The sequence below is a fragment of the Drosophila miranda genome, chromosome XR (assembly GCF_003369915.1).
Source record: "Drosophila miranda strain MSH22 chromosome XR, D.miranda_PacBio2.1, whole genome shotgun sequence".
NCBI lineage: Eukaryota > Metazoa > Arthropoda > Insecta > Diptera > Drosophilidae > Drosophila > Drosophila miranda.
In genome coordinates this window covers 20,324,087-20,348,512 of record NC_046674.1, presented here as the reverse complement: position 1 = coordinate 20,348,512, position 24,426 = coordinate 20,324,087, and the positions used below count along the sequence as shown (strand labels likewise).

At 46.3% G+C, this 24,426-nt stretch overlaps 1 protein-coding gene across 4 annotated transcripts; it reads left to right on the top strand.

Annotated features, from left to right (window-relative positions):
• The first annotated feature begins 330 nt into the window (after nucleotides 1–330).
• On the top strand, nucleotides 331–24,419 carry LOC108152372 (protein encore). Of its 4 annotated transcripts, none has more exons than XM_017281655.2 (12): nucleotides 331–593; nucleotides 13,666–14,111; nucleotides 15,806–16,724; nucleotides 16,809–16,950; nucleotides 17,012–17,165; nucleotides 17,244–17,558; nucleotides 17,619–17,851; nucleotides 18,092–18,466; nucleotides 20,175–21,321; nucleotides 21,390–23,702; nucleotides 23,767–23,866; nucleotides 23,926–24,419. In XM_017281655.2, the coding sequence occupies exons 2-12, from the start codon at nucleotides 13,689–13,691 to the stop codon at nucleotides 23,979–23,981; spliced, it is 6,177 nt and encodes a 2,058-aa protein (XP_017137144.1). In that variant the 5' UTR covers nucleotides 331–593; nucleotides 13,666–13,688; the 3' UTR covers nucleotides 23,982–24,419. The 4 variants fall into 4 exon arrangements, with proteins under 4 accessions (XP_017137144.1, XP_017137143.1, XP_017137146.1 ...); XM_017281654.2 differs by having other exon boundaries at nucleotides 16,794–16,950; XM_017281657.2 differs by lacking the exon at nucleotides 18,092–18,466 and having other exon boundaries at nucleotides 333–593.
• The last annotated feature ends 7 nt before the right edge of the window (nucleotides 24,420–24,426 follow it).

The following is a 24,426-nucleotide window of genomic DNA, read 5'->3' as shown; positions in this document are numbered from 1 at the left end:
TACACCATGTCCAGCTCACACACCTTGCTTACTTTTATAGTAGTATTTTCATAGTATTTTCGGTTGTTTCTAGTGTTTCTTAAGACGTGTTATTGACTCACCTCGTTGTGCTAATCCAATCATGTAGAAATCGTGTAGAAATGCCATTTAGATCCATGTCCCAGGCCACATCGAATACTAGTTCGGGCTAAGGGTTTAACTTTCAACCGAATATCAAAATGGAGGAATATGATTGAATGTATTCCTATTCATGAGCAGTATATTTGCGGTATATTTTGAAAATGAGACGGTATATTTCAGTACATTACAGAGTGTCGGACGGTATATATTATCACTAACTCCGCGGTCACACCGTTTTTTGTGGAAAAACATACAGGGCCTCGAGTGAAAAGCAGCGCCAGCTGCTGCTACAAAGCACTAAACAAACTAAAAGGCCAGGCGCAAACACCGGACAGCCCCAGCCATTAACTGCAACAATATCCAGCAGCCCCCCTGTTCCAGTTTATCCGCACGGACAGTGAAGTCAATCAATCAACAGAGTCGCCAGTCAACCAAAAGCAAACTTACAATGGCCAGCAGCAGAACTGAAAAAGGTGAGTTTTTCCAAGTAAAACAATAATTACATAGCGAAAAACTATTCCAAGCAATAAATGCAATTTGTTTGTGCACTCTGCTGACTAATTTTGTGAGTTTAATGCGTAGAATCGCCGTCTTCCAGCGGATCGTCGCCGAGCGCCGGCTGCCGCTGCTTTTTTTTTTTTTTTTTTTGTTGCACCACAACATGGAGCCCGAAAGGCGCCACTTGGGGATGTGAGTGAGTTGAGGGCTGGAGCGGTCTCAAATGGCAGGCTTTTTAGTGGAAAAATCTGTTTGCTATATGATAGGAGATTTTATCAGAAGTGTGTAAAAAACTTCGATGAAAAACGATTCCAGTGCCCATTAGAAAAAACAGAACCCACAAGTTTCGCTGACATATTATTTTGCAGCTCCCCGTCGCCGATGGTCGCGACATCTTCTGTAACACTCTTCTTCTTGTTAATGATGGGGCCTGCTGCGGGGCTTTATAGAAATGCTTTTGTTTGTGTTTAAAATAGATTCGAAATGGCTCTTTGGCCTGCGTCCGCCATTGTCGGCGTTTTTCGAGTGGGTTTTTATTGAAAATCTATTTTGCGAATCATCCGACCAGCCTGGCTATAGCCGCGGCCGCCGCGACCGCCGCGGCCGCCGCCGCCAGATCGTACTCCTAGTCGCTCCCTCCTCCTAGCCTTTTCATTTACACTGGTGGCGTAGCGATCATGTCGTCAGTTGGGTCTCTCTCTCTCTCGTTATTTCAAAGGGTATGCCATTCATGTTCTGGCAAGAGTATCGCAGTAACTTCTGAAAAGGGGGATAACAGTGCACGAAAAGGTTATGAGTTAGAGCGAGAGTACGTTATTTCAACTTCTTGTAAGCAGTGTATGAACTGCTTTACGTGAGAAATACTCTGCCTTTATAGGGAAATTAAGCTTCTTAGGGGTTTCTGCAAGTTTATTCTCTTGCAATAAGTGCTATGATGTTTCTCAGATTTCATCAGATTTAAATGCTGGGATATGAAGAGAAATAACATAATTTGTCAGAGATTTTTGAAATTGAATGCCCTTACAGATGGTATTATGGTATTTCCAAAATGTTTGCCTTGTTAGAGGGACCCTGTTGAACCTATAAAATGAAACTACGGACCTTTCGAAAGAGTATACAGACGCTTTTTTTTGATGAATGCACTGATCATGTGAAATCGGGATGAAATACGATCGTGAGATTCGTAATAGAGTTATTTGTGACAATCAGCCTATTTTTTTCATCGATAATCCAATCAAACTTCGCAAGCTGTAATTTAGAATGTTTTTGCATATTTTGATCGATTTTCGACGGATATTTTGCTCTATTTACTGGTGTACACCATTCAATGAGACCGTAATGATGACGCTGATGATGATGATGATGATGATGATGATGATGATGATGATGGTGAAGATGATGAAGCTCTCGTCCTATAAACAAAATGTCGGTGTCTTGGTTTTGTTCTCGTTGTTTAGTTAGTAATTTTTGTGTTTTTTTCGCTCGGATTCGCTTCGTTCGTTCGATTCAGAGGTTTACACACACACGCACACAATATTTTACTTAAAGAAAAATTTTTCATCCGAGAGAATGTTGTGTAGGAATTTGTGTAAATTAATTTATTGCCTTTGTTCATGCCATTTGCTATTTGTTGCTATTTTATTTAACAATTTCTAAAATACATTCTAGCATTTGGCATCCTCCTCTTCTTTTTTGTTGCATCTTATGAATAATCGTCTGTGATAAGAGCAGACGACACATCACATCACATCACATAGCCATCGCACTATGGTCCGAACGACCACTTTTGTTGGCCAAAACCTAATTTTTAAAAGTCACAACTAAAACTTGGTTTTGATCACTCTGCATTAGAAAAAGATGGACCATTAAAGCTGCGTACCAGAATTTTCCATAGATGGCGCCACATTCGCAAAATCAGCTGTGCAACCCAACTGTTTTTATAGTAAAGCACGTGGAGGGAAAAAGTGCCAAATTAATAACCATTTTAGATCTCTCAAAAATTGAAAAACGGCAAGAAGTGATTACATTTTTTTGATGAATCTTAATCTGTCGGGTTCTTACTACGTGTTTTGAGTTTTTAACTGTCTCTGGTAGTTGTGATGTCTTCGTAATTGAAGGTTAAAGTGAGGCCTTCAACATGTGCCAACTTGCAATGAAAACTAATTTTTGAAAAGGTCTACAAAGTGAGTCCTACCTAGTCCCGCCTGAAACCTTTTGTGTCTCGTAGATTAATAAATTCTTTTTGAAATGTATATAGTAAGAAATGCCACAATTCACCACAATTCTTGGAATTTGCATTAATAGAGCATAACCTCAAATTCGAAAATGCAGAGTTGTTTGCCGTAAGGATTTCAAAAAGGGTAAAATTATCAATTAATTGAAAACGGATCTTAAGGCGACATATCATATGAAATTAATAAAGCTTTTGAAGATACCAGCAAGAAAATTTGTTATCGCCTGGCAACATACCGGAACAAATGCAAGTAAAATTCACAGATGTTTGAACGAAAATATGTGGATTGGCCACAAGCCTTTATTTCACTACTATTATCTTTATGCCCGGAGAATGCTAACTAAGTTCGTAAGGCTGTACAGGACCCAGTCGGAAAGCCGGCACATATCTCACCTAACGAGGCGTTAACCTGGCTTCTAGACAAGGATCTCAGCAATAATTTAAGGAAACCTTTAAACGATTTTATTTTTATTTAAATCAAAATTTTGTTTAGGCGTGCAACGCCGTTTTCTTAAATAAAATATGCTTAATACTTTTTTTCACTATAACTAATAATTTAAATATGCATTATTAAAAAAAGGGGCGGTGCCACACCCATTTTTTTCTTAAATCCACTTCTTATTGATTATATATATCCAATACAAAAAACTAAATGAAAAAATCTTGTTCTGTTCGGGAGTTATTAATTTTGGCCAACAAAAGTGGTCGTTCGGACCATAGTGCATCGCACGCCAGTTTTCGTTTTGATTTGGCCCCCAAGCCCCAAGGCGTGTCCCGGTCTCACATCTGCCGCAGACAAAGTTGTGATGCCTATTCCGCCTATTCTATTCCGTCATGGGGAGACAGAGTGCTGTGTGGCAGGTTTCTTTGGGAACAAGGGCCCGACAGAGGCCGCCTAGAGGCCTCCTCCGTGCATATGCTTTTTGCATATTTCATAATTCCCGCAGGTGACTTTGGCTACGTGGCATGAATCTCCTCCTTCGCACAGGTCGCACAGGGCGTGGGCGTAGTCGTAGTCCTAGCCGTAGACAGTGTCCCAACAATCAAATGGCCCCAAATGCTGTATCCCCAGTGCCCCTTTGTGTATGCAACAAGAATTTTTCATATGCCAAATGAAAGATAGTGGCTGAGGAGGGGGGTTGCAGGGAGAGAGAGAGAGAGAGTGCGAAAAGTTGATGCTGTATTTATTTCAAATTTGTATTCTCCAGTTCCAATTGATGTTGCCATTTACAGGACATCATCTCGTCTATTTCGGAAAACTTGTATGCTTGGGCTTAAGCTTCGGTTTTTCGATACCCTTCATTGAAAGATCCGGGAGGAATGGAAGTGTTGTCTCATTGACACAGTATAAGTATCAGAAATGAGAGTGAGATAGCTCTAGAGAGCTCTGTCTGTATAAATACCTGGATCTATTCTGATGCCATCAATTTCGGGTAACACACTCTTGTGGTGATTACGGAGATCGGGCTTTTTTTAATGTATCTACAATTTTAAAGATATAGATGAAAGGTTTGGCATGAAATTATATGATTGTACAGCTATAATGATGAAAAGTTCTTATCTCCTTCGGAGAATTTCTCTAATTTTGAATGGGTTGTTGATTTCCACTTATAAGTCCGAGTATCGGGAAACTTAAAGATGGAAAACTTAGCTTTAACTTTCTTCCCCAATTACGTGCCCCTTTACAGGACATCATCCTAGTCTTGGCCTCCCTCTATCTGACTGTCTGCTTAGCTTAGCTTTTTATGCTCTTGTCTCTCAGTGAGTGAGTGAGTGAGTGTGTCGCAGGACTCGAAATGTTGCTCTCGGGCCTGGCCTTAAAAGTTTTCGCCATGTGTCAGCTGAAAAGCGGAAGGGAAAGGCGAGGGACGGAGGCGGAGGAGCCACAGACAAGCGCCAGCATGATTGCGGGGCCTCCCAGCAGGAGGACGACAGCCAAGAGACATCCATCAAAGCGGGGCATAATCAGGAGGCAGCAGGGTGTTGCAGGGACCTGTAAGGAGCCCCCAAATGAAGACTTCTCTTGTGGCGGGGGGTAGCCTCTTCTCCATGTCTCTCTCTTTCACTCTCTGTCTGTCTGACTCTTGTTGTTGTCTGGGTCAAGCGGTAGAGTGAAAGGATGTTATAGTCTTGTCCTTGCCTCACGTTTGTGCCAGTCTCTGTGCTTGTCTGTGCCGTGTGCCTCCTTAGCCTTAGCCAAGCGTTTATTGTTAACACCTTTCATGGCCGACGACGACGACACGGCATGTCCCAGCCTGTGCGACGGTGCAAATTAATTAAAGGGCCTCCCAATCCCTCCCCCGCCCCCCAGGAGGCTATGTCGTAAAGCATTTAGCATTTTAATTGCGCCATAAAACGTGCCCCCATCGCATGCGGAGGTGTGGGGGGGATTCTATGGCAAGAGTTAACTGTTCTTTGGCATTTGTCGGCTAATTAGATTAGATTTGCTTGGGCATATAGCCCGCAAGGATTAACACTAAAGGATTTAATGACTGGCACTATTGGCTCATCATCCGCTCTCTTTCTATCGGTACGTGTGTGTAGCTATCTCCCTCTCTTTCTGTCTAAACAAACTGGGGCATCCATCCACTAGGCCACACCCACTGGTCATACTCCCCCCTAAAGGAGCCTACCTCCCCCCCCGCCCCCTATTTTCGGGGCATGGATTGCAGTTGACTGCGGAAGTGACAGTCGATGCTGTTGCAGCAGCAGCAGCCTTAGCGCTGGAGCAGCAGCACTTGGCCTCGAAATGCGTTGCGCTTTTAAGCTCACACGTGCGACAGCGACAGCGACGGCGACAGCGGCAGCGGTGGCGGCAAGCTTAAGCTCTCCAAGCTCTGAGCTCTCTCTCCGCTGGGCTCTCCTTCGCTTCGTTTCGCTCTCTCCCGCTGAGAGCAATCTCTGCGTGTGTTGACCCAAATAGATGTCGTAATTGCAGGCAAAGGCGCGACATTTACGAATATGCAATTACATTAACCGTTACAGCGCTCGTGCTCGTGCTGCTGCTGCTCCCGAGAGAGAGAGAGGCAGAGGGAGAGAGAGCGGAAAAACGTTAGCGGGAGAGGAGCAACAGTCTCGTGCTCTCTCGCGTGCAGCCTCTTGCCAAGAAACAACGGTACACTGCTACGTTTCGTCTCGTTTCGTTTCCATTTCGTTCCGCCTAGCTTTTGGGGAGGGGGTTGGCATTTTGCATAAATTATTTATTACGACGCATTTGAGGGTAAACGCATTCGCCCCAACCCCAGTCCTATCCCCAGCCCCCTCCCCCTCTAGAGAGGCCCAAAGGAGAGGAGAAAGACGATGATGCCCCAAAGGGGGGGGAGGGACAGACCGATGCCTAATCGATGCAAATTATTTTTTAATTTCAATGGAGAGAGTTGTGTATAAGGAGGAGGAAACTGATAGGAGCATGAGGCATAGAAGGAGCTTCGTGGGAAGACGGAGAAGGAGGAGCACGGGGCAGAAAGAGCTTTAGGGGTAGAAGCAGTTTCAGCGCCAGAATGGTGCTGCAGCAGACAGCTACGGGTTCCTTCTGGAATCTAACCAAAAACCAAAACTTTGATTGAATTCGAATTCAAGGTCCCTTTCGACCATGTTTTCGCTTCTATTGCGTTGTTTGCCCAACAATTATGTTGCATACTTTGGGGTTGAAAGAGGTCTCTCTGATATCTGTGTGTGTGTGTGTGTGTGCGTGTGCGTGTGTGTGTGTGTGTGTGTGTGTGTGTTAGTAGTGGAATCTGGGGCATGCTTCACCTGACTCTATCTGAAAGTTTGTGAGATGCACTCGTGCGGCTTTTACCAAAGCCACTGAAAATGGGCGGAGGAGAACCTTTTATATAGCGAGGAGCGGAGGCAGAGAGATGAAGATTATTTCTGGGTTGTTATTATACTCGTATAAGCTGTAACAATGTCTGTCCTTTTGAAGGATCTGCTTCCCCTCATCCCTTCCCCTCGTTCTGTTTTTCTCTACCCCGTCTTACTTTTCTTGTCACCGCTTTCTGCCTATATACTCTCTATACTCGAATTCATGTTCTCTGCTTTAATGTGCGGAAATTCTAGAAGCTTCCCCCCCCCTCCCCCATTTGAATTTTAGAGTAGGAGCCGTGGTAGAAGGGGGAATGCAATGAAGATAAAAAGAAGAGAAATATACAGAAGGAGGAGCAGTGGAAGAGAGGGAAACTAGTTACAGTATGAACTGCGAAAAATAGTGATGGAGTAGGGAAAATAAAATAACTTGCATTTTCCAGTTAAAATTCCAATGCAATTTCAGTCTCCAAATTGACAGATATCCAAAGTGGATTACGAAAACGAACAGAAACGGAAGGGAGTTGGGGAGAGGGAAAAATATATATGTATGAGTACGTAGGGAGAGGGAAAAGCGGATATACAGAGGGATGGTAGGACAGGATGATAGGACAGAGGGTGGTAGGGTTGAGAGGGGGAGAAATGGAGATTGCTTCAATTGATGGCCACTTTTTTGGTCAATTTGGCACTGATTTATGTTGGTAATTGAATTGGTGAGATTTTTATTGAGATACAGGGTATGAATGATGGCTTCAAATATGCGAATGGATGTAAAAAAGTCTTATTTTTTGATTGGTGGACTATGAAGTATGATAATATTTAAGTGAAACCATGTATTCGTTTTCGGGGTATCAAAGATAGCTTTTAAAATGGGAAAAATTTGACTTGTTAGGGAAAAATTTATTCACAACCTTAAAGACTAAAGAATTATGGCTCTCAAGTACGAAAAAGTATGATTCAATAAAAGTCCAAAAGTCTACATTTTTAGGGGTATAGTCGATTGAAAAGTACTAAAATATGGAAGTATCTCAACCAATTTAAAAAACTACTGCCATATAACACATGAAAAGGTATCATCCAGTCATCAGGTCTCTCTGTCTCTCACTCGTTTTCTTTTCTCTACATCGCAACTATTTTCCCATCGTTTGCTTGCAGCCTTTCACATAAGCAATTTGATTAAAAACGTTTTGAAGTACCAGAATTCGATTGCTGTGATGGAAAAATGTCACTCTCTTTTCGGTATTTAGATTCAATTAAAATTGAATTTTGATGATTCCCAGGTAAAGCATACAAATCTAGCCCATCCTCAATCCTCCTCAGCTTTAACAAAGTTTTATCCTGCTACCCCCCACCCCCCTCCCCACCCGAAGGCATTCCTGTTCCCTGGCTCTCGGTGTGTTGTCTCTCTTTCGCACACGCATACAAGCGCATCCATGTCCAAGGTCTTATGTTGGCCTGCTTGGAAGCCAAAGAACGAACAGAGCAGGAGATAGAAGAGGAAACAAAGTGCGGAGTAAAACAAAGGAGAAGGACGAGGGGAAGGGGAAGGAGAAGGAGGATGGAACAACAAGAACAACTGCAGTTGGTATATACGCACCAGGAAGAAGGACAACCAGCAACAAGAGAATAACTAGGGGTAGAAGGGGGTAGTAGAAGAGCGGCCAAATGCCACCCCAATAAGCATTTTAGCTCTGGGCCATGGGACATTATCAAAACCGAACTCTAGCTGAGTGAGAAAGAGAGAGAGAGAGAGCGCCAGAGAGCGAGTGCGAGTGCGAGGGGAGACACAACCACACTGTACGCTTTAACCTGTTTTCCGCCAAAGCTTTTACGCACTCGCTCTCTCTCAGTTTGTTTGCCACCCTTTTCTACATATATGTATGTGGAAAGCACAAAGGGGAGAGAGAGAGAGCAGCTCCCCGTTAAAGAGAGAGCGGAGCGTGCGATGCTTTTCTGTGGGACTTTCAGCATGCGATGCCCCAGTACCCAGTGCCCAGTATCCATTCGGTCGTGTTCCCATAATGTCTGCCAGCGGAGCGCAGTGCTTGTCGTCGTCGCAGTCGCAGCCGTCGTCAACGTTGTCATTGTCATCCGTACTACCAGAAGACCATCAGCAGCAGCAGCACCAGCAGAAGCAGCAGCAGCAGCACAGATAGAAGAAGCGGAGCATCAGCACCACCACAGAGATTCTATAGAAGAAGAGGAGCAGCAGCAGCAGCAGGCACACACGATAGAAGAAGCGGACTAGCAGCAGCAGCAGCAGCAGAAGGAGCTTAAAAATACATTTTCACAATGAAGCAAGAAGAGAACGGAGGCAAGGAAGCGGGGCAGCAGGCCCAAGAAATTAGTTTATGTGAAAAAATACAAAAATAACAAAAAGAGAGACAGAGAGAGCGAGAAGGAAAGAGCACGAACCAAGCGAGATAGAGAGAGAGGCAAAGTGTTATGTGGGGGATTGGGGTGGTGGTCCGGTGGGGTGGGTAGAAAAGCTGATGGAAAATGGCACGCGCGAAGCAATAAATAAAGCAGAAAGAAATCGGAATTTGGAAACGGATTTTTAAAACGGCATCCAAATAAAGAAGATAAGAAACTGCAGACAGAACCCCAAAAGAACTATCGGGGGGAAACAAGAAAGAAAGAAAGACAAAAAACCCCCAGTGCCGGGTAAAAAGTGTTTAAAAATATATACATACATATGTGTGTTTGCAAAAGAAAAGTGTACAAAAGGGGGAAAACGTTTACGAAAAATGTGCACAAAAAAAAGCTCAACAGAAAATGTGCACACAAAAAAAAGAGTAAAAAACTGCAAAAAAAAAAAAGAAATGTTCGAAAAACAAAGCACAAAGGGAAAGGTGTTTGTGCACGCAAAAAATACAGTTGTTCCCTGATTTTTCAGTGGCTGTGTTCCCAAGGAATTTTCATTCGATTTTGAAGAAAATTTCTGTCGTTTTTTTCCATTTTTTTTTTTGTGTGTGGATTCTTCTTTTTGGTGTATTATATTGTACATACACACAGTCACAGGCTGTGCTACACGCTTTCCACACACACACAATTGCAAACGAACGACGAAACGAACCAAGTCGTGTGTGCGCTCGGGATTGCTTTCGTTTCGTTTCGTTTCGGCTCGCTTCGTGGATGAGGAGGAATCTTTCAATTCGGTGACGTTTTAAAAAACATTTAGAGGAGGTAGCGGAATGGATCTTTGGCGGAACATATCATCAGGCATGTCAACAAATTACAATAATTTCTCTCTCTTCTGCGGACGAAATGCACGCCCCATTTCGTCTATGTAGTTGTCTTTGCTATTGGGGTTTTTTCAGTGCCTCATTTTTGTGGCCCATTCCATTTTTGCCATTGCATTTCCTGCCTTGCTCCGGAGCTTCCTAAAGTGCAGGAACGCGAGTGTGCTTTCTCCCACGCAAGCGCCCTAGAGCTTTTGCTCTCTCTTTCTCTCTCTCTCCCGAGCTCTACTGTGTGTCACTCTCTCTCTCTCTCTCTCTCTTGTGAGACACCAGCAACACATTTCCTAGTAGAACAGAGCTTTTACCGTGTGTGAGAGCAGCTGTAAACAGACGAAGGAAGGCCAGGCCAGGCCATCAACGTGCCACTTGCACTGGACTTCTCTTCCCTTGGCCCTCTTGCTCCTCTTCTAGTCCGACTCTTGCTCTATCTTCTATCCCTGCTCCGCAGCTCCTCTCCAGAATGCATTTGCCTGACTTTTGTCCCAAATTTTGCTTTGGCAAACTTTGCCTTTGCCTCATTTTCCCTCTTTTCCCCTCGGCAGACGAAGACGAAGGCATCGTCAGCTTCGTTTTGGTCGTGTGCCACACGTCGTATGAGTGTTTCTTTTTAAGGCGGCTACGTCATCTGTCACCTGCCTGTGCCTCTGCCTCTTCGGTTGGGCCTTGCCTCCTCTTCTCCAAATCTTATTCTTATTCCGCTGCTCTGCCATTCCACGCTTTTCGCTTTTTTCGCGGGTATTTCCCAGAATATGAGATTCAGTGCGACTGACATGACATTCGCGAGTTGGCCAGGTGGAATAGTAGGCGTGTTTTGGGGGATTTGTGGGGGGTGCACTCAGACCTTCATTCATCTATAGGTTTTCCTTTCTTTTTTTTTTGTGCTTTTGCTTATATTTGTTGCGGATTTGGTGCTTGTTATTCCATTAAATACTCATCAAGAGGGCAAAAGAAAACTAAGTTAACTAAGTGGATTTTTTTTAAAGGAAAGGTTAAAATAGTAAGAGCAGGCACAGAACTTCCTTTGTTCTTTTAAATAAAGCTCTTTAGAACGTTTTGAAATTTTTGTTGGCTCTGGAGAGGTTTAAAACTGCCTAACTTCGAATCTTGGTCTAAAGGAAGAGACGTGTCTTGTCTTAAAAGGGCTCGTTCGAAAGAGTTCATACTTTATGGACCCTTTTTGATAGTTTTCATCTTTCCCAAAGATCTCCCTCCAAAGTTTTTTCTATGCAAATTCGCTTTTTGTTCATCGAAACTCTTGTCCTTACCCTCAAACACCGACTCCATATATTTATGCAAAAGTCCATTCAACTCGAAAGATAAGCATCAGAATCCCAGAAGATTTTTGGCTGTCCAGCAACCCTTTTGTTGGGAGAATGGGAACAAAATTAGCTACCTAAAAAGTGTAGCAATCAAAGATACATAATTACCAGCGAAATATGAACCAGAAACCAGTCCAGGGATAGGGCATATCCTTAAGGATACCCCACCACAAAAGAGAGAGCTGGTATCCACCCTTTTAATCATGCAAATCTTTCTGCCGAGGGCAATATTCGCATCAGGAAATATTCTCCCGCTCTCTCTCTCTCTCTCTCTCTGCAGTTTTGAATATCAAAATAAATCGTAAACAAGGTCATATTGCTTATTGGTATGCGTATGGGTTTACACAATCTATCTCGCCCTCTCTTGGTGGCCACTCTTCACCTCTGTCTCTCTCTTCCGCTCTCTGTTGCTCTCTCTCTCGCTCTGTGTGTATCGCGTGCGCGTTTTACTCTCGTGGAAAAGCCCTCAACTTGTACTCAAACGGTTTCCTTCAAACTTACAGAAAGAATAAAAACGTGTGCCACAAACAACAAATCAAGGAAATCCTCACAAAACCTCAAGAACTCTATAAAGAACAACAACACCAAAAACAAATGCTGAAAAGCTAAACAACAAACAAGAAACAAGAAAAAATTAAAGAAAAGGGAAATAAACAAAAGAAGAAGTAAAATCAACAGCAAAAACCAACAACAGAAAAAAGAGAAAGAAAAGCTTTAACTAAAATATTTTTAACTATACAATATACATACATACAAACAACATACATATATAGTATATAGTATATATATTATTTATAAATTAATTATAGAATATAGCCATTAAGTGTTTAGTGCATAAATTAATTTTTAAACAACAAATAATTGAGAAAATCGAATAGAAGTGCAAGAAGAGACCAAACCAAAACGCGCGTGAGTGGGCGAGCTTCTGATTTTCGGTGATATGGTGTAAATGTGATAAAAAAAAAAAAAAAAGTTATAAAAACTAAAAACTTAAAGCAAATGAAAAAGAATCAAGTTTTAAATTCAATTAAAATCGAAACAAAAATCAACCTAAAAGAAATACGAAAAGTAGTGTTTTTATTTATTTTTTTCAAACAACACTTTTTGCTACGAAACTCCAAAGAACAATAACTATTTATCTACCTAATCGCAAAGCCTTGTCTCTTCAAAAATACTAAGAGAGAAACCTAAACTAAGTCGCACAAAATTATCTAAAAGCAATTCTGAAAACTGAAGACTTTTTCGCAGTTCCGAAGTTTCTTCGTTTCTACTCTACTTTTTGTATGCAACAAAAAATATTCTATCAACTTCACTGCCGCAAAATCTTTTCGACAAATATGATTTTATTCGTATAAAAAAAATACTCGTACAAAAAGTAAGAACAAAAGCCATCTATGCATAAATTCTTCTGAGAAAAGACAAGAACTAACAAATCAAACGTGCGAGGGAGAAAGCAGGAAGTGAAAGCAGGAGGAGAAAGAAGGAGGCGAAACCTGGAAACGAACTGTTTTGGGAGCTACATAAAAACCGTATAAACAAAATGCAATAGTCTAAAACACTCATTGAGGTAAAGGTCTAAAGGGTGTTTTTTTTTTTTATAATATTGTTTTTTCTTTTTGTTTTTGGACTTCTCCCTAGTTCGCAAAGCTGCATTGAAAAATCAGCCAATTCTTACACTAAAGTAGATATTGAATCCAAGCTAAGAAATTAAACAAGCTATGCTGTAAAGACTGGGATTATAATAAAATGAAGTTCGAAATTTCCAGAATTATTTGGAAATGGAATTCAATTAAAAAGGTTTCCAAGAAAGTTTCTCAATAAACTTCTCGTTCGATTTCCCCTATGAGTATTCCCTATTTCTATATTTATGTAATAGAGCCTGTGTTCTAGAGCCATCTATTCATAAAATCATTTCTTGCGTTTGATCATCATTACGATTCAGTCAGATTCGAATCACTAAAAACCGAGTGAAAGCACTGCTGATTAATATCAGGAAGTTTCGTTCGTATGTCTCTGAAATGACTCCAAACATAACACGGAGTTCGTGTGCCTTCGGCCGTGTTCGGCTTTTGTGAGAAACATTCTCTTGCTTAATTTTGTTCAGTGTAAAGCAAAAATACTATACATATTTTAAGGCAAGGGGCGAAGCAAAAAAACCAGCATTTGTGTGTTGCTTTCTCCTTCTCTCTACTAGAAAATTAAGTGGAGAGTGAGAGAGAAAAGAGCAAAGTTTTCGGATCTGACACAGTAATAATAAAAATGACGAGACCTCTTCGTTTAGTCCGTTTTGGACGAGCGATTCGAAGTTGTGTACGGACGAAACGAATACCGAATCCTACCGAATCGATTCGGTTGCCCGTTCATGCAGGGCTCTAATATGTACCTATCTGTTATTATACCTTCTTCGATTACCCAACTAACGCTAGCTTCTATTCTCTGTTCTTTGTAGTACACTTGACATAAACTGTGATTATGAGTTCCACAAAATCTCAAGTAGCCCTAGCTACAAATATTCCAACCAATATATCCTCTGCCGCTTCTGCCTCATCATCAGCGGCCGCTGCGGCCGCCGTTGTAGTTGTTGCCAGTGCGAGTGCCAGCAACGCTGCCGACGTTGCCCCAAATACCCCTCAAACAGCAACAGGATTAGCAGCTGGAGGAGGAGCTGTAACAATCACAGGATCGGGATCAGGTTCAGGTTCAGGATCTGGATCTGGATCAGGTGCTCCATCTTCAGCAACGGCAGCCATCACCTCATCGTCGGTTGTGGCCACAGGCTCAACGGTAACAGCAAGTGCAACAAACAGCAACAACAACTGTGAAGATTCTCAAAGCGGAAACGGAAACGGCGGTGCTGCCAATTTGGGAAGACAAAATAGTTTTGGCAATCGACGAGTAAGTTTTTTTCACAGAAGAACAATTTTCAGAATCCCTGCTATCTGCTAAAAGGGATGCAGTCCGTTGTTTGCGTTGATCTATCCGCAAGTCAGTCTGATGCGTTGGGGCCAAGAGGAGTGCATACACATATAATACTCGTAGATATCGCAATGGAATATATAGGTCAGGTCAGTCAGGTGTCAACTTATGTTGCATTCTCTCTCTGCTCTCTGCTCTCCACTCGCGACTCTGTGCTTTCTCTCTCTATCTCTCTCTCTCTCTCTGTCTCTTTTGATGCAGATACATAAGTGCAGCCATGAACTGAACTCTCGAGCAAAGGATACACGCCCAAAAAACGTCTATTAAAGTGGGTCAGGTCACTGGCAAAAATCTGAATGGAGAAAATGGGGGATGGTACTATAGTGGGAGTGCAAATGCGACCCAGGGATTGGGGAACTAGGAGAGTGGGAGAGTGCAGTTGCGACAGGGATTGTCGGGGGGTGTCTGTGTTTTTGTGTGCATTACTCGGAATCGGTTATGCCTGGAAATTCCCCAATCGACCCCTACGGACGATGATAGTCCCAAAGAGTTGCAGCAATTGTTGGTAAACGTGTTTCTGATTGCTGGCTGCCTGCTGCCTGGCCCTCCCCTCCACAATCCCAGACAGCTCTCTGCTCTTTCTGCCAACAAAGTTCAAGGTTTATGTGTGAGTGTGTGTGTGTGTGTGTGAGCGTGTGTTTTTGTGTTTGTGTGTTTATGGGGGTGGCATTAGGTCTGTGGTTGCCTTAGTTAACTCCGCTCATGGAGGATTTATCGTCAATCATTGTTTATGTGCGCTCGGGCCGGCCACAAATTTTGGAGCTGCTACTGCTGCTCTGCTGCTGCGTGGTTCCCAAGGTCGATTTATTGATTTTTCACACAAAAAAACATTAAAAGTTCTGTTCCTGGGATTCCGGGAAATCTGTTTTTGAATTCAAAGAATTTTGCCAAGGCAACAAAGTTTCTTCCTTCAAGATGAAAGCCTAACAGGACTCTTGGGGCTCTCTTGGCAGATGAAAATTAAGGCTTGGGGGAAGGGAAGGGGCCTCAGGAAAGTAGTGATAATTAGGGGTTTGGGAATCATTGATTAATAGGGCTAAAGGACAGGCGGGACAGTGAGAGTTCTTGTGCTCTCCATTGAAGCGTTTCCCTATCAAGTGTTAATAAAGGACTTTACCACCAATTTCGAGTGACTTTCAGTGACTTCAACAACAACTGATTAATGATGTCAGTCTGCTGTCGTCTGTCAGTCGTTAGATTTGTGGCTGGGTGGAAAATCAATGGAGAGGCAAACAAATAGTAAAAGAACGAAATTAATGGATGGACTGACTTACTGACTGACTCATTGACTGAACCTGAACGATGGCTGAATGACTGAATGCCTGACGCCTGGGCTGACTCTCTCTGTCCTTCACGTGCCGCAAAAATGTCAAAAGGCAACCCAGAAAGGAGTAGTTTTCCGCCTCTAACCTTTTCCGTTTTCCAATGTATGCCATGGGGCGGCGACAGCTTGTGTTTTCACATTTGAATGAGCCAACAATTGCATCATGGAACATGGAACAGGGCTATGAACACAGGTTACTCCTTTCCCTTCAACTTTGGCATTCATTTTTGTAACTAATTTGAAACTAATTGCTACCCCTTACCTTACTCACACTCTTTCTATTTTACAGGGTAACATGAAGGGCAAACATCTCACACGCAGTCATGCCATGCGTGAGTCCACATCGCCTCCACGCACGCCAACGCCGAGAGCTGCCTCCGAGCCGCAACAACAGCAGCAGCAGTTCCAGGGGGAACCCAACGAGCACAACAACAACAACAATAATAACAATAACAACAACAACACCAATAATAATAACAGCAACAGCAAAGCACAATCATCCGGAATTCGGGGTAATTCCCCGCTAATGGAGACACCTGCCGTGATTGTCACTAGTCAGCAACAGCAGCCACAGCAACAGCAACAGCAGCAACAGACGCCGCCAAAGCCGCCACAGAACATGCCACTCAGCAATGAGGCAGAGTTCCCAAAGTTGTCGCCTCCGAAGAAATCTGGCGGAGGACAGCACAATCGCACCAACAGCAATGGCAGTGGCATGGAGTACACCAATAATAATAACAACAATAACAAGAAATTCGTGGTGGATTTGAAGGCCAATGGTCTGGACAACAACAAGCATCACAGCAACAGCAACAACAGCGCCGCCGCGAATGTCATCTATAATTCGGGAATGAACTACAAGGCGGCCGATCGCCACGAGCGCCACGAACGACATGAGATGTCCAGCCAGAATAGTAATCTCAGCAATAACCATGACGAGGAGAACTACCACTACGAGGGTCCGAGAGGCGGAGGCGGTGGCGGTGGCAAGAAGCATCGCGCCAATACCAATTCGAAGGGAAACAAGCCCCGCTTGAAGAACATTGGAGGCAGTTCGTCCGGCAGCATTGATGGGGGAGGAGAACGCGAACGCGGTTTCGGTGGAGGTGCCAATGGAGGAGGCGGTGGCGGCGGCGGCGGTGGCGGCATGCCCAACAATTGCAATTCAAACAATTCGAGCAACAACACATCGGGCTTCATATCGCGCGGTAAGTGGCATCTCTTGCGGCATCGAAACTGTGGCCCATCATCCGGCTTATGTCACTCACTGATTCTAGTCTTTCATCAATCAGAGAACTCGAGCGAGCACTACACCGACTTTGGCGGCACCGATCTGCTGATGTTCTTTCGCGATACGCTCAATAAGAATCCCAAGGATCGCAATATACTCTTGAAAATCGAGAAAGATCTTATCGATTTCATACAGGATAATGGGTGAGTGTGCCATTAAGATGTGCCATTCAGTTTTCATTAATGTCTCTCTATTGTTTTGTAGACACGATTGTGAGTTCCGTTTTCCACCAGCTTCCTCGTACAATCGTATGCTGATCCATCGCACGGCCGCGTTTTTCGGGATGGAGCACAATGTAGATACAGAGACACAGCAGTGCGTGATTGTGGCTGCCACAAAGGGTACACGCATACCCGAGGTAGGGCTCTAACTTTGATCCTATTCAAAATGTATATGAACTCTAGTGGGATTTGTTTGTTCAATTTGTTCGACGCAGATCCGCTTCCAATCGCTAGTGCGCGATGATGTACGCAAGTCAATTCTCAAGCGGGACACACACAGCTTCGATGAGGTACGCCAGTCGCCGTATCTCTGTCCCGAGCGTGTGATGCTCGACCGGAAGGCCAAGAGCTTTGAGGAGCGCGAGGAGGATTATGATCGGGCGCGTAGTCGCATCTTCAGTCGCACCGGCACTCAGGACTATGGCGATGAGGATTGCTATGGCGGATGGGAGCAGCAGCAGCAGCAGCAGAAGCAGTCACAACCACCGCGGCCCAAGCGGCCCAATGGAAAGATGCTGCAAATGCAGAATGTACGATACGATAGCTTTATATGAAGTATCCCCTAAACTAAGAACAATTCCATTCCCTAGTCGACGGAATCACGTGATGGCATGCGTTCTGGCGGGGCAGTGCCCAAGTCCCATAACTTTGGCAACTATGGTGGACCGCCCAGTGCTGGTGGTCCAGGAGGCAATGGCGGTGGCAACTCTTTGCCGCGCGGCGACTCCAGCAACTCGATCAAAAGCGGACGCGGGGGCTTTGCCAAACAGGACTCGACCGGCAGCAACAGCACTGCCTGGCGGCTGTCTCCTTCCAGCAGTGGGTGAGTAGTACTTGCAGCAGCATACCTTTCTGGCCGATTCCACATCCTCATGCCCAACCAATCCAATCGCTCTCGCTCCATTTCTTAAATTATATATGACCGTAAAACCGAAAACCGAAAACCGAAACCGTACATTTTTGTGTGCCAAAATCCCCCGCGACAAAACGATCACAAAACGAAACGAAACAAAAACGAAACATTTAAAACCAAAAATTCCAACCCCCCTCCAACCAACTCCAGCTACAAGACACGCACCCAGTCGGTGCGCTCCGATTCCGTCACGCCCTCGCCCACCGGCTACGGCAGCGACCGGCAGACACCGGAGCTCAGTCAGCCGCTCCCGAATCGCATGGGAATGGGATTGGGATTAGGATTGGTAGGGGGTGGCGGCGGAGGCGCCTCTTCGTACCAGCAGCAGGCAGCAGCAGCAGCATCCACAACAGCAGCATCAGCTGCAGCATCGTCTTCGTCCTCATCATCGTCGGCGTCATCGGCGTCCAATTGCTCAGGGACATCATCGGGACTGGTGTGGGCCGTCACAGACATTTCGAATGTGCCAATTGGCAGCCTCCTCATTGATCCGCAAACCCTCCAACCAATTGTCAATGCAGACGGGTAATTTACAAAAACTAAACCACAAAAAATACGAAAAAAATTTTAACCACACAAACAACTAGAAATAAATTCAAAGTTCGCTGCAAAATTTTAAGCCTATTTATTTCCAATAAAACAACAAACAATTATCGCAATGCTTTTGGTCCTTATACGTTATATTACGTTATACGTTTACGTTACGTTTTGTTCTAGTTTTATTTCGATTTCGACACTAATCCTAACAGAAGAACATAACAAAGCGACAGACAGGCGGCTTAGTGCCAGAGTTGGTAGATTAATTATAGGTATATTTTCGAAGTATTGTATCGAAAGACGGAGTAGTGTTTGTATCTACATTAAATCTACCTAATATTGTGTCCTCAAAGAATGCCAAAGATTTAAGATATAAGGTTTATCCCACCAAAATGCGCCTAAATGTTTTGTTTGTGAAATATTTATATTAAAATAGCTTTCAGGCTCAATATTCAAATCCAATAATCGAATCAATAATCATAGAGATACATAATGCTTATTTAGAAACTGATTATCGGGTATCTTGATGTCGAGGCACGTGTCCTCTCGGCGACTCTTGTTGTCGAGTATCAGGAATACCCGCTAGTCGGTTTTACTTTTTATCTTAATTTCTATAAAAAAGGGTCATTAGTTGTTTTTGTTTTTGTTATATCTTTGCACATATTTTGTTGAAATGTTTGTTCAGGATATACATGAGGATATATAATCAACAAAACCACCTTGCATATTCGCTTCAAGAACTCGCAAATGTTTAGCCATTTTAGTAAAACCATATAGAGTATTCCTAATATTTATATATACATTTATATATATATATATATATTTATATAAACGTTTGTTTTTTCATACTATATGCAATACTATTAACGTGTGAAATATGCTATTATAACTAGCTTTTATTTGTTCTGTGACGACTTGTTGATGTTGTTTTTGTAAATTATCTGCCTAAAACTCGAAAACTACTCGATAAATTAATCGAAAACCGACACCAAATGCAAAACACCAACTGCTATCGAATATAATTATTCGTGTCACCCTCTCTTAATCTCAATCTTAATCTCTATCGCTATTCTCGCTCTCACGATCATCGCTCCACACCGCAAAAACACCAAATTCACTCTCTTCACATACCACAGGGCGCTCTCTTCCACTTCCACTCCAGAGAACTCCACTCTTCACCCTTCCACTCTCCATATTGTCAGATCACATCCCATCACATCATTAAGTGATGCGATGATTGATAGAATGAATGGAATGATGTGTGTACTGTACCAGTGTCTGCCAGTGTTGTCAATTGTCTTAAACTAATTGTTGTTCGTTCAAATTGCAACCAAAATATGCCATTCTGTTGATGTTGTGTTTTTTTTTCGATTTAAAATACTTTAAAAAATATTAAGTGTCTGTCGCTGTCGCTGCCGCTGCCGTATCGTCGTGCTAACACACACATCCACACCCACACCCACACCTACACCTATATACACTCACACAAACACTTCAAAAACTGTGGCAACCCTGTCAGCAGACCGCTTGAGCTGACTGTACTTTCCTTTTATACTTTATACTTGGTTGTTTCTTTTTTGTATATTGTCTATTCGAACGTTGCATGTCGCCGAGCGAGAAAAACCAAATGACACTGAACCCCAATTTATTGAAACGTCAGCTTGCAGATCTCTAATGTTTCGTTCTGATTTTGCAGTTCCATCTACCACTACGACCCGTCCAATTTGCCGCCCAATCAGGCGCTCCAACATGCGGGCAACCAGTACCAGTCGGTCAACAACAACTCCGGCAACTACTCCAACTATCGCAGGTCGTCGCCACACCAGCCTCAGCCACCCCAACAGCAGCAGCAGCAGCAGCAGCATCACCAGCAGCCGCCACAGCAACAGTTGCAGCAGCAACAGCCACCTCCACAGCAGCAGCAGCAGGTGTATGCCACAAATGAGCTGTCCTGCAGCTCCACAGAGAGCTACGCCGAGGAGGTTCAGTCGCCGGGTATGGAATGCTCCGAGGGTTACGAATCTGGTTACATGGTCAGCGAACAGCAGCCGCTGCCACAGCAGCAGCAACAGCAACAGCTCCCAGTGCAGCCGCAACAGCAGTCGCTTCCACAGCAGCAACAGCAAATCCCACAGCAGCCGCTGGTGCCACAACAGCCGGTGCTCGCACAGCAGCAGCCACAGCAGCAGCAGCCCACGATCCCACAGCAACTGCCACAACAGCAGATACCACTGCTGCCACAGCAGCTTCCGCAGCAACAGCAACAACAACAACTGCCCAGCAATGACGTCGTCAGCATCAAGCCGGGCGACGATTGTGATAGCAGCCTGGCCAGTGCCACGGCCTGCCTGAGCATTACGACCTCGACCTCCACCAAGAACTACGATCGAATTGAGGTGCAAAAGTACAAGAATCAGGCCACGAGTCCGAATATACCGGCCTGCTGTGCCGCCGTCGAGAAGGAAATGGAGGCAGCCGCCATCGAGGAGGAAGAGCCGGATGAGCCCCTGCCGGCACCATCCACCTCTGCATCGTCCACGTCGTCCTCGGGCACTGCCGAGATGCCGCCCAGCAGCAGTCAGACACCGCTGCCAGTCGTCGTTGCCGCGCAGATGAACTGCGATGTCCAGTCTGTGTCGCCCAGCTCGACGCCCTACAGCCAGTGCGAGGCTAAGACCGTCAGTCATTTGCAGTGCATCAGCCAGGGCGTGGCCGTCGAGGAGCCAAAGACCACCTGGACGTACACGCAGAGCTACCAGGCGCCAGATGGATCCACGGTCTTTCACACCACAACCACCCCGAACGGGGCGACTCCTTACTGCGCCACCACATATCAGCAGGGGGTAAGCATGCCATTTTCTGTTTGTGTCTCAATTTCTGCTAAAGCTAATCCTTCTCCTCTCTTTCACAGCCCGACGGCAACATCTATGCGGTGCCCCAGGGTATGGTGTATGCCGCCTATCCGCAACCGGGTGTGACCAGCGCCGGTGCCGGCTCCCAGCCGCTCTTCCAACTCACGACGAGCACCCATCCGCCCGGACAAACGCTGTTCGCCTCGCCGGAGGCCGGCGGTGAGCTGTCCGGCGGCACCTACATGATACCTGTCTTCGATCCGGCCCAGCAGCAACGCGAAGGTCTCATCCAGGCCCAGGCCATCTACCAGGCGGGACCGGGTGGACCGGCCACCGCAGTGATGCCAATGCCCGCCGCAGCGGCCTATCCGGGAGCACAGTTTGCGGCCGCAGGTCCCAACGGGGCGCCCATCTACCAGGCGCCGCTGATCTACTCCAGCGAACCGGGTGGCCCGCAGCTGCAGCAGCTGCCGATGGCCTCGTATCCGTTCCAATACTCCTACCCGTACTACCACCCGATACCCTACTACGTGCCGCAGCAAGCGGTGGCTACCGCGCCAATGGTGCCCACTGCCCAGCCGCTAGGCGGACAGGGAGCCCCAACCCAGGCACTGCCGGGCCAGAGTCAGCCGGGGCATGCGACTGCCTTAGCGGCTGGACCGCCCACGGTGTCAGCAGCCCAGCAGCACCACCACCACCAACAGCAGCAGGCCGGCAACGGGGGACAAGTGGTGACCCCGGCCTACATGACTGGCGGCGGAGGAGGAGGGGGCGGTGGTGGAGGTGCCCGGGTGAAGCGCACGCCCGGTGGCGGCTCCATTCACTACAATCCCAGCTACCCGCCGACGTCAGTGGGTCACGCCAGTGCGGCCCATCACCCGGGTCCGGGCGCAACACAGATCATCGCTGCTCCCTCTGGAGGCACCACAACATATCATGCGCTCCCGACGCTGACCCTGGCCCATGGCGGAGCGGCGGGCAGTCAAGATCTCAATGCCGCTGCCGCAGCGGCCGCGGCTGGCGCCCATTGCTACATTCTGCCAGCGCAGCACGCCACGGCCCCGATCCCAACGAACATCTACCCCTATGCGGCGGCAGCAGCAGCTGTCGGCCAGGCGGGATCTCAGCCCGGAGCACAGTTGGTGCAGCAGCAGCAGCAGTCACTGTCCCAATCCCAGTCGGCTCCGCATCACACACTGATCACGGCGGGTCCCTTCTATCCGGCGGGAGCGGGATCCGTGGATCCGGGAGCCTCACAGTCGGCTCCGAGTACGCCCGCTGCCCCAGGTCGTCAGGCGCCGTTGTTCAGCACTCCGCCAGCTCCGAATAACAGCAGCACTGGCAGCAGCAGCGGCGGCGCAGGAGGAGGCGGCGGCGGCGGTGGTGGCTACCACAGCAACAGTTCCACGCCGCACTACTACCAGAGCAGCAACGAGGGTGGCTATTCCACGTCCTATGAGAAGCGCAACAACAACGGGGGCGGCTCATCCGGTCCCCCGCGCAAGCCGTACCATCCGGGCGGCTACAATCCTCGGCATTCGGTGCCACTAAGCGGTATTCCGTCGGGCGCTAAGACTCCGCTGCTGAACTCAAACAACGAGCCTACGCCCCGTGCCTCGCCCAGCATCAGCCTGGGCGGTGGAGGAGGAGGCGCTGGTGGACCCCTTTCCTCGTCAGCCCCGCCCTACCACCATCGCGGACCGCCGCCGCATGTGATGAACAAGCGCGAGGGCAAGCCCAATCAGCTGCCTCTCATCAGTGGACCACCGCCCAGCTACGCCCCGCCCTCGAACCCGGGCGGCAGCGGAGGGGGCTCTAGCTACGAGTCCAAGCCGCCCGTGCGACTCAATGCGGCAGCCGCCAGCTTCCGCAGCCAAAAGTCCATAAACACGGACTACCGGCGCAGCGTCTCGCAGAGGAATTCGCCCAGCGCCAATGGCGGAGGCGGCGGGGGCAATGGCAGCCACGAGAGCAGCAACAATTCGCCGAACAGTATTGTCAGCAGCAACAACAACAGTGCCGCCAACACCCCGAATGCCACTCCAGCTTCCACGCTGGTCAGCCATACCGGCGGTTATGTCGTCCTCGATCAGGCCATGGGCGCTGCCATGAACGCCTCACCACCCTCGATCTACATGGGAGGTGGCGGCGGCGGCGGTGGCTCGAATGGCGGCGGCAACAATGCTGGCGCCGGCGGACCACGCGCCTCGCACATTCCAGCTCAGCTGCATCACAGTGCCGCCGCCGCAGCAGCAGCCGGAGCAGCCGGGCAACAGGCCACAGCGGCGGTGCTCAGTGCCGCCCTCGGTGGATTCAATCCGAATGGGGCGTCGGGCGTGTACTTCAAGTATGGCCAGACGTACTTTGCACATGTAAGTGGGATTAATCTGCCTTTAAAACGGATTCACCATATATATTTTAATGATTCTCTTGCAGCCATCGGTGGCCTTGCCCAACAGCCGACGCTCGCCGTCTAACGACATCAGGCCGCAGATGGCGCAGATGGCCGGCATGTATCCCACAATGATGATACAAGGTGAGTGGTCCTTGGCAGTCGCAGAAGATCTTCCAGCTAATGTTCCGTTCTCCCTGCAGCACGTCATCCTAGCCGTCATCCGAATCCCAACTACAAAGGTTCGCGTCCTCGGTAAAGCCATCCACCGGAAGGATGCCCACAAAAAACCCCAAAAAAAAGGAAGATAAAGCGAAACAAAAACTACATACACATAACGGCATACCTAAGATAAAGATAAATAGCAACCTAATCTAGTGGAACATAAAGTAGATGACAAAAAGAAAAAGGGAGTGAAATGGAAAAGAAAAAGGAACAGAGCGCAAGCGAAAGCGAGGAGAGCAAAAGGCGATCACCAGAGATCTGTGGCAGAGAAGGAGATCCGAAACAGAGAGCGATAGCAGATAGTTGTGGGGCAAATAAGAGTATTGGTAGCAGCTGGAAACAGCGAGCGCTGGGCAGGGACTTATAACTGAAGAATCAGAGTCAGCAAATCAAACCAGGCCACAACACACACCACAATCTACACAGAATCTTCCGCAGAAATAGAAACAGAAAAAAAAATGGGGAAGAAAACCAACATA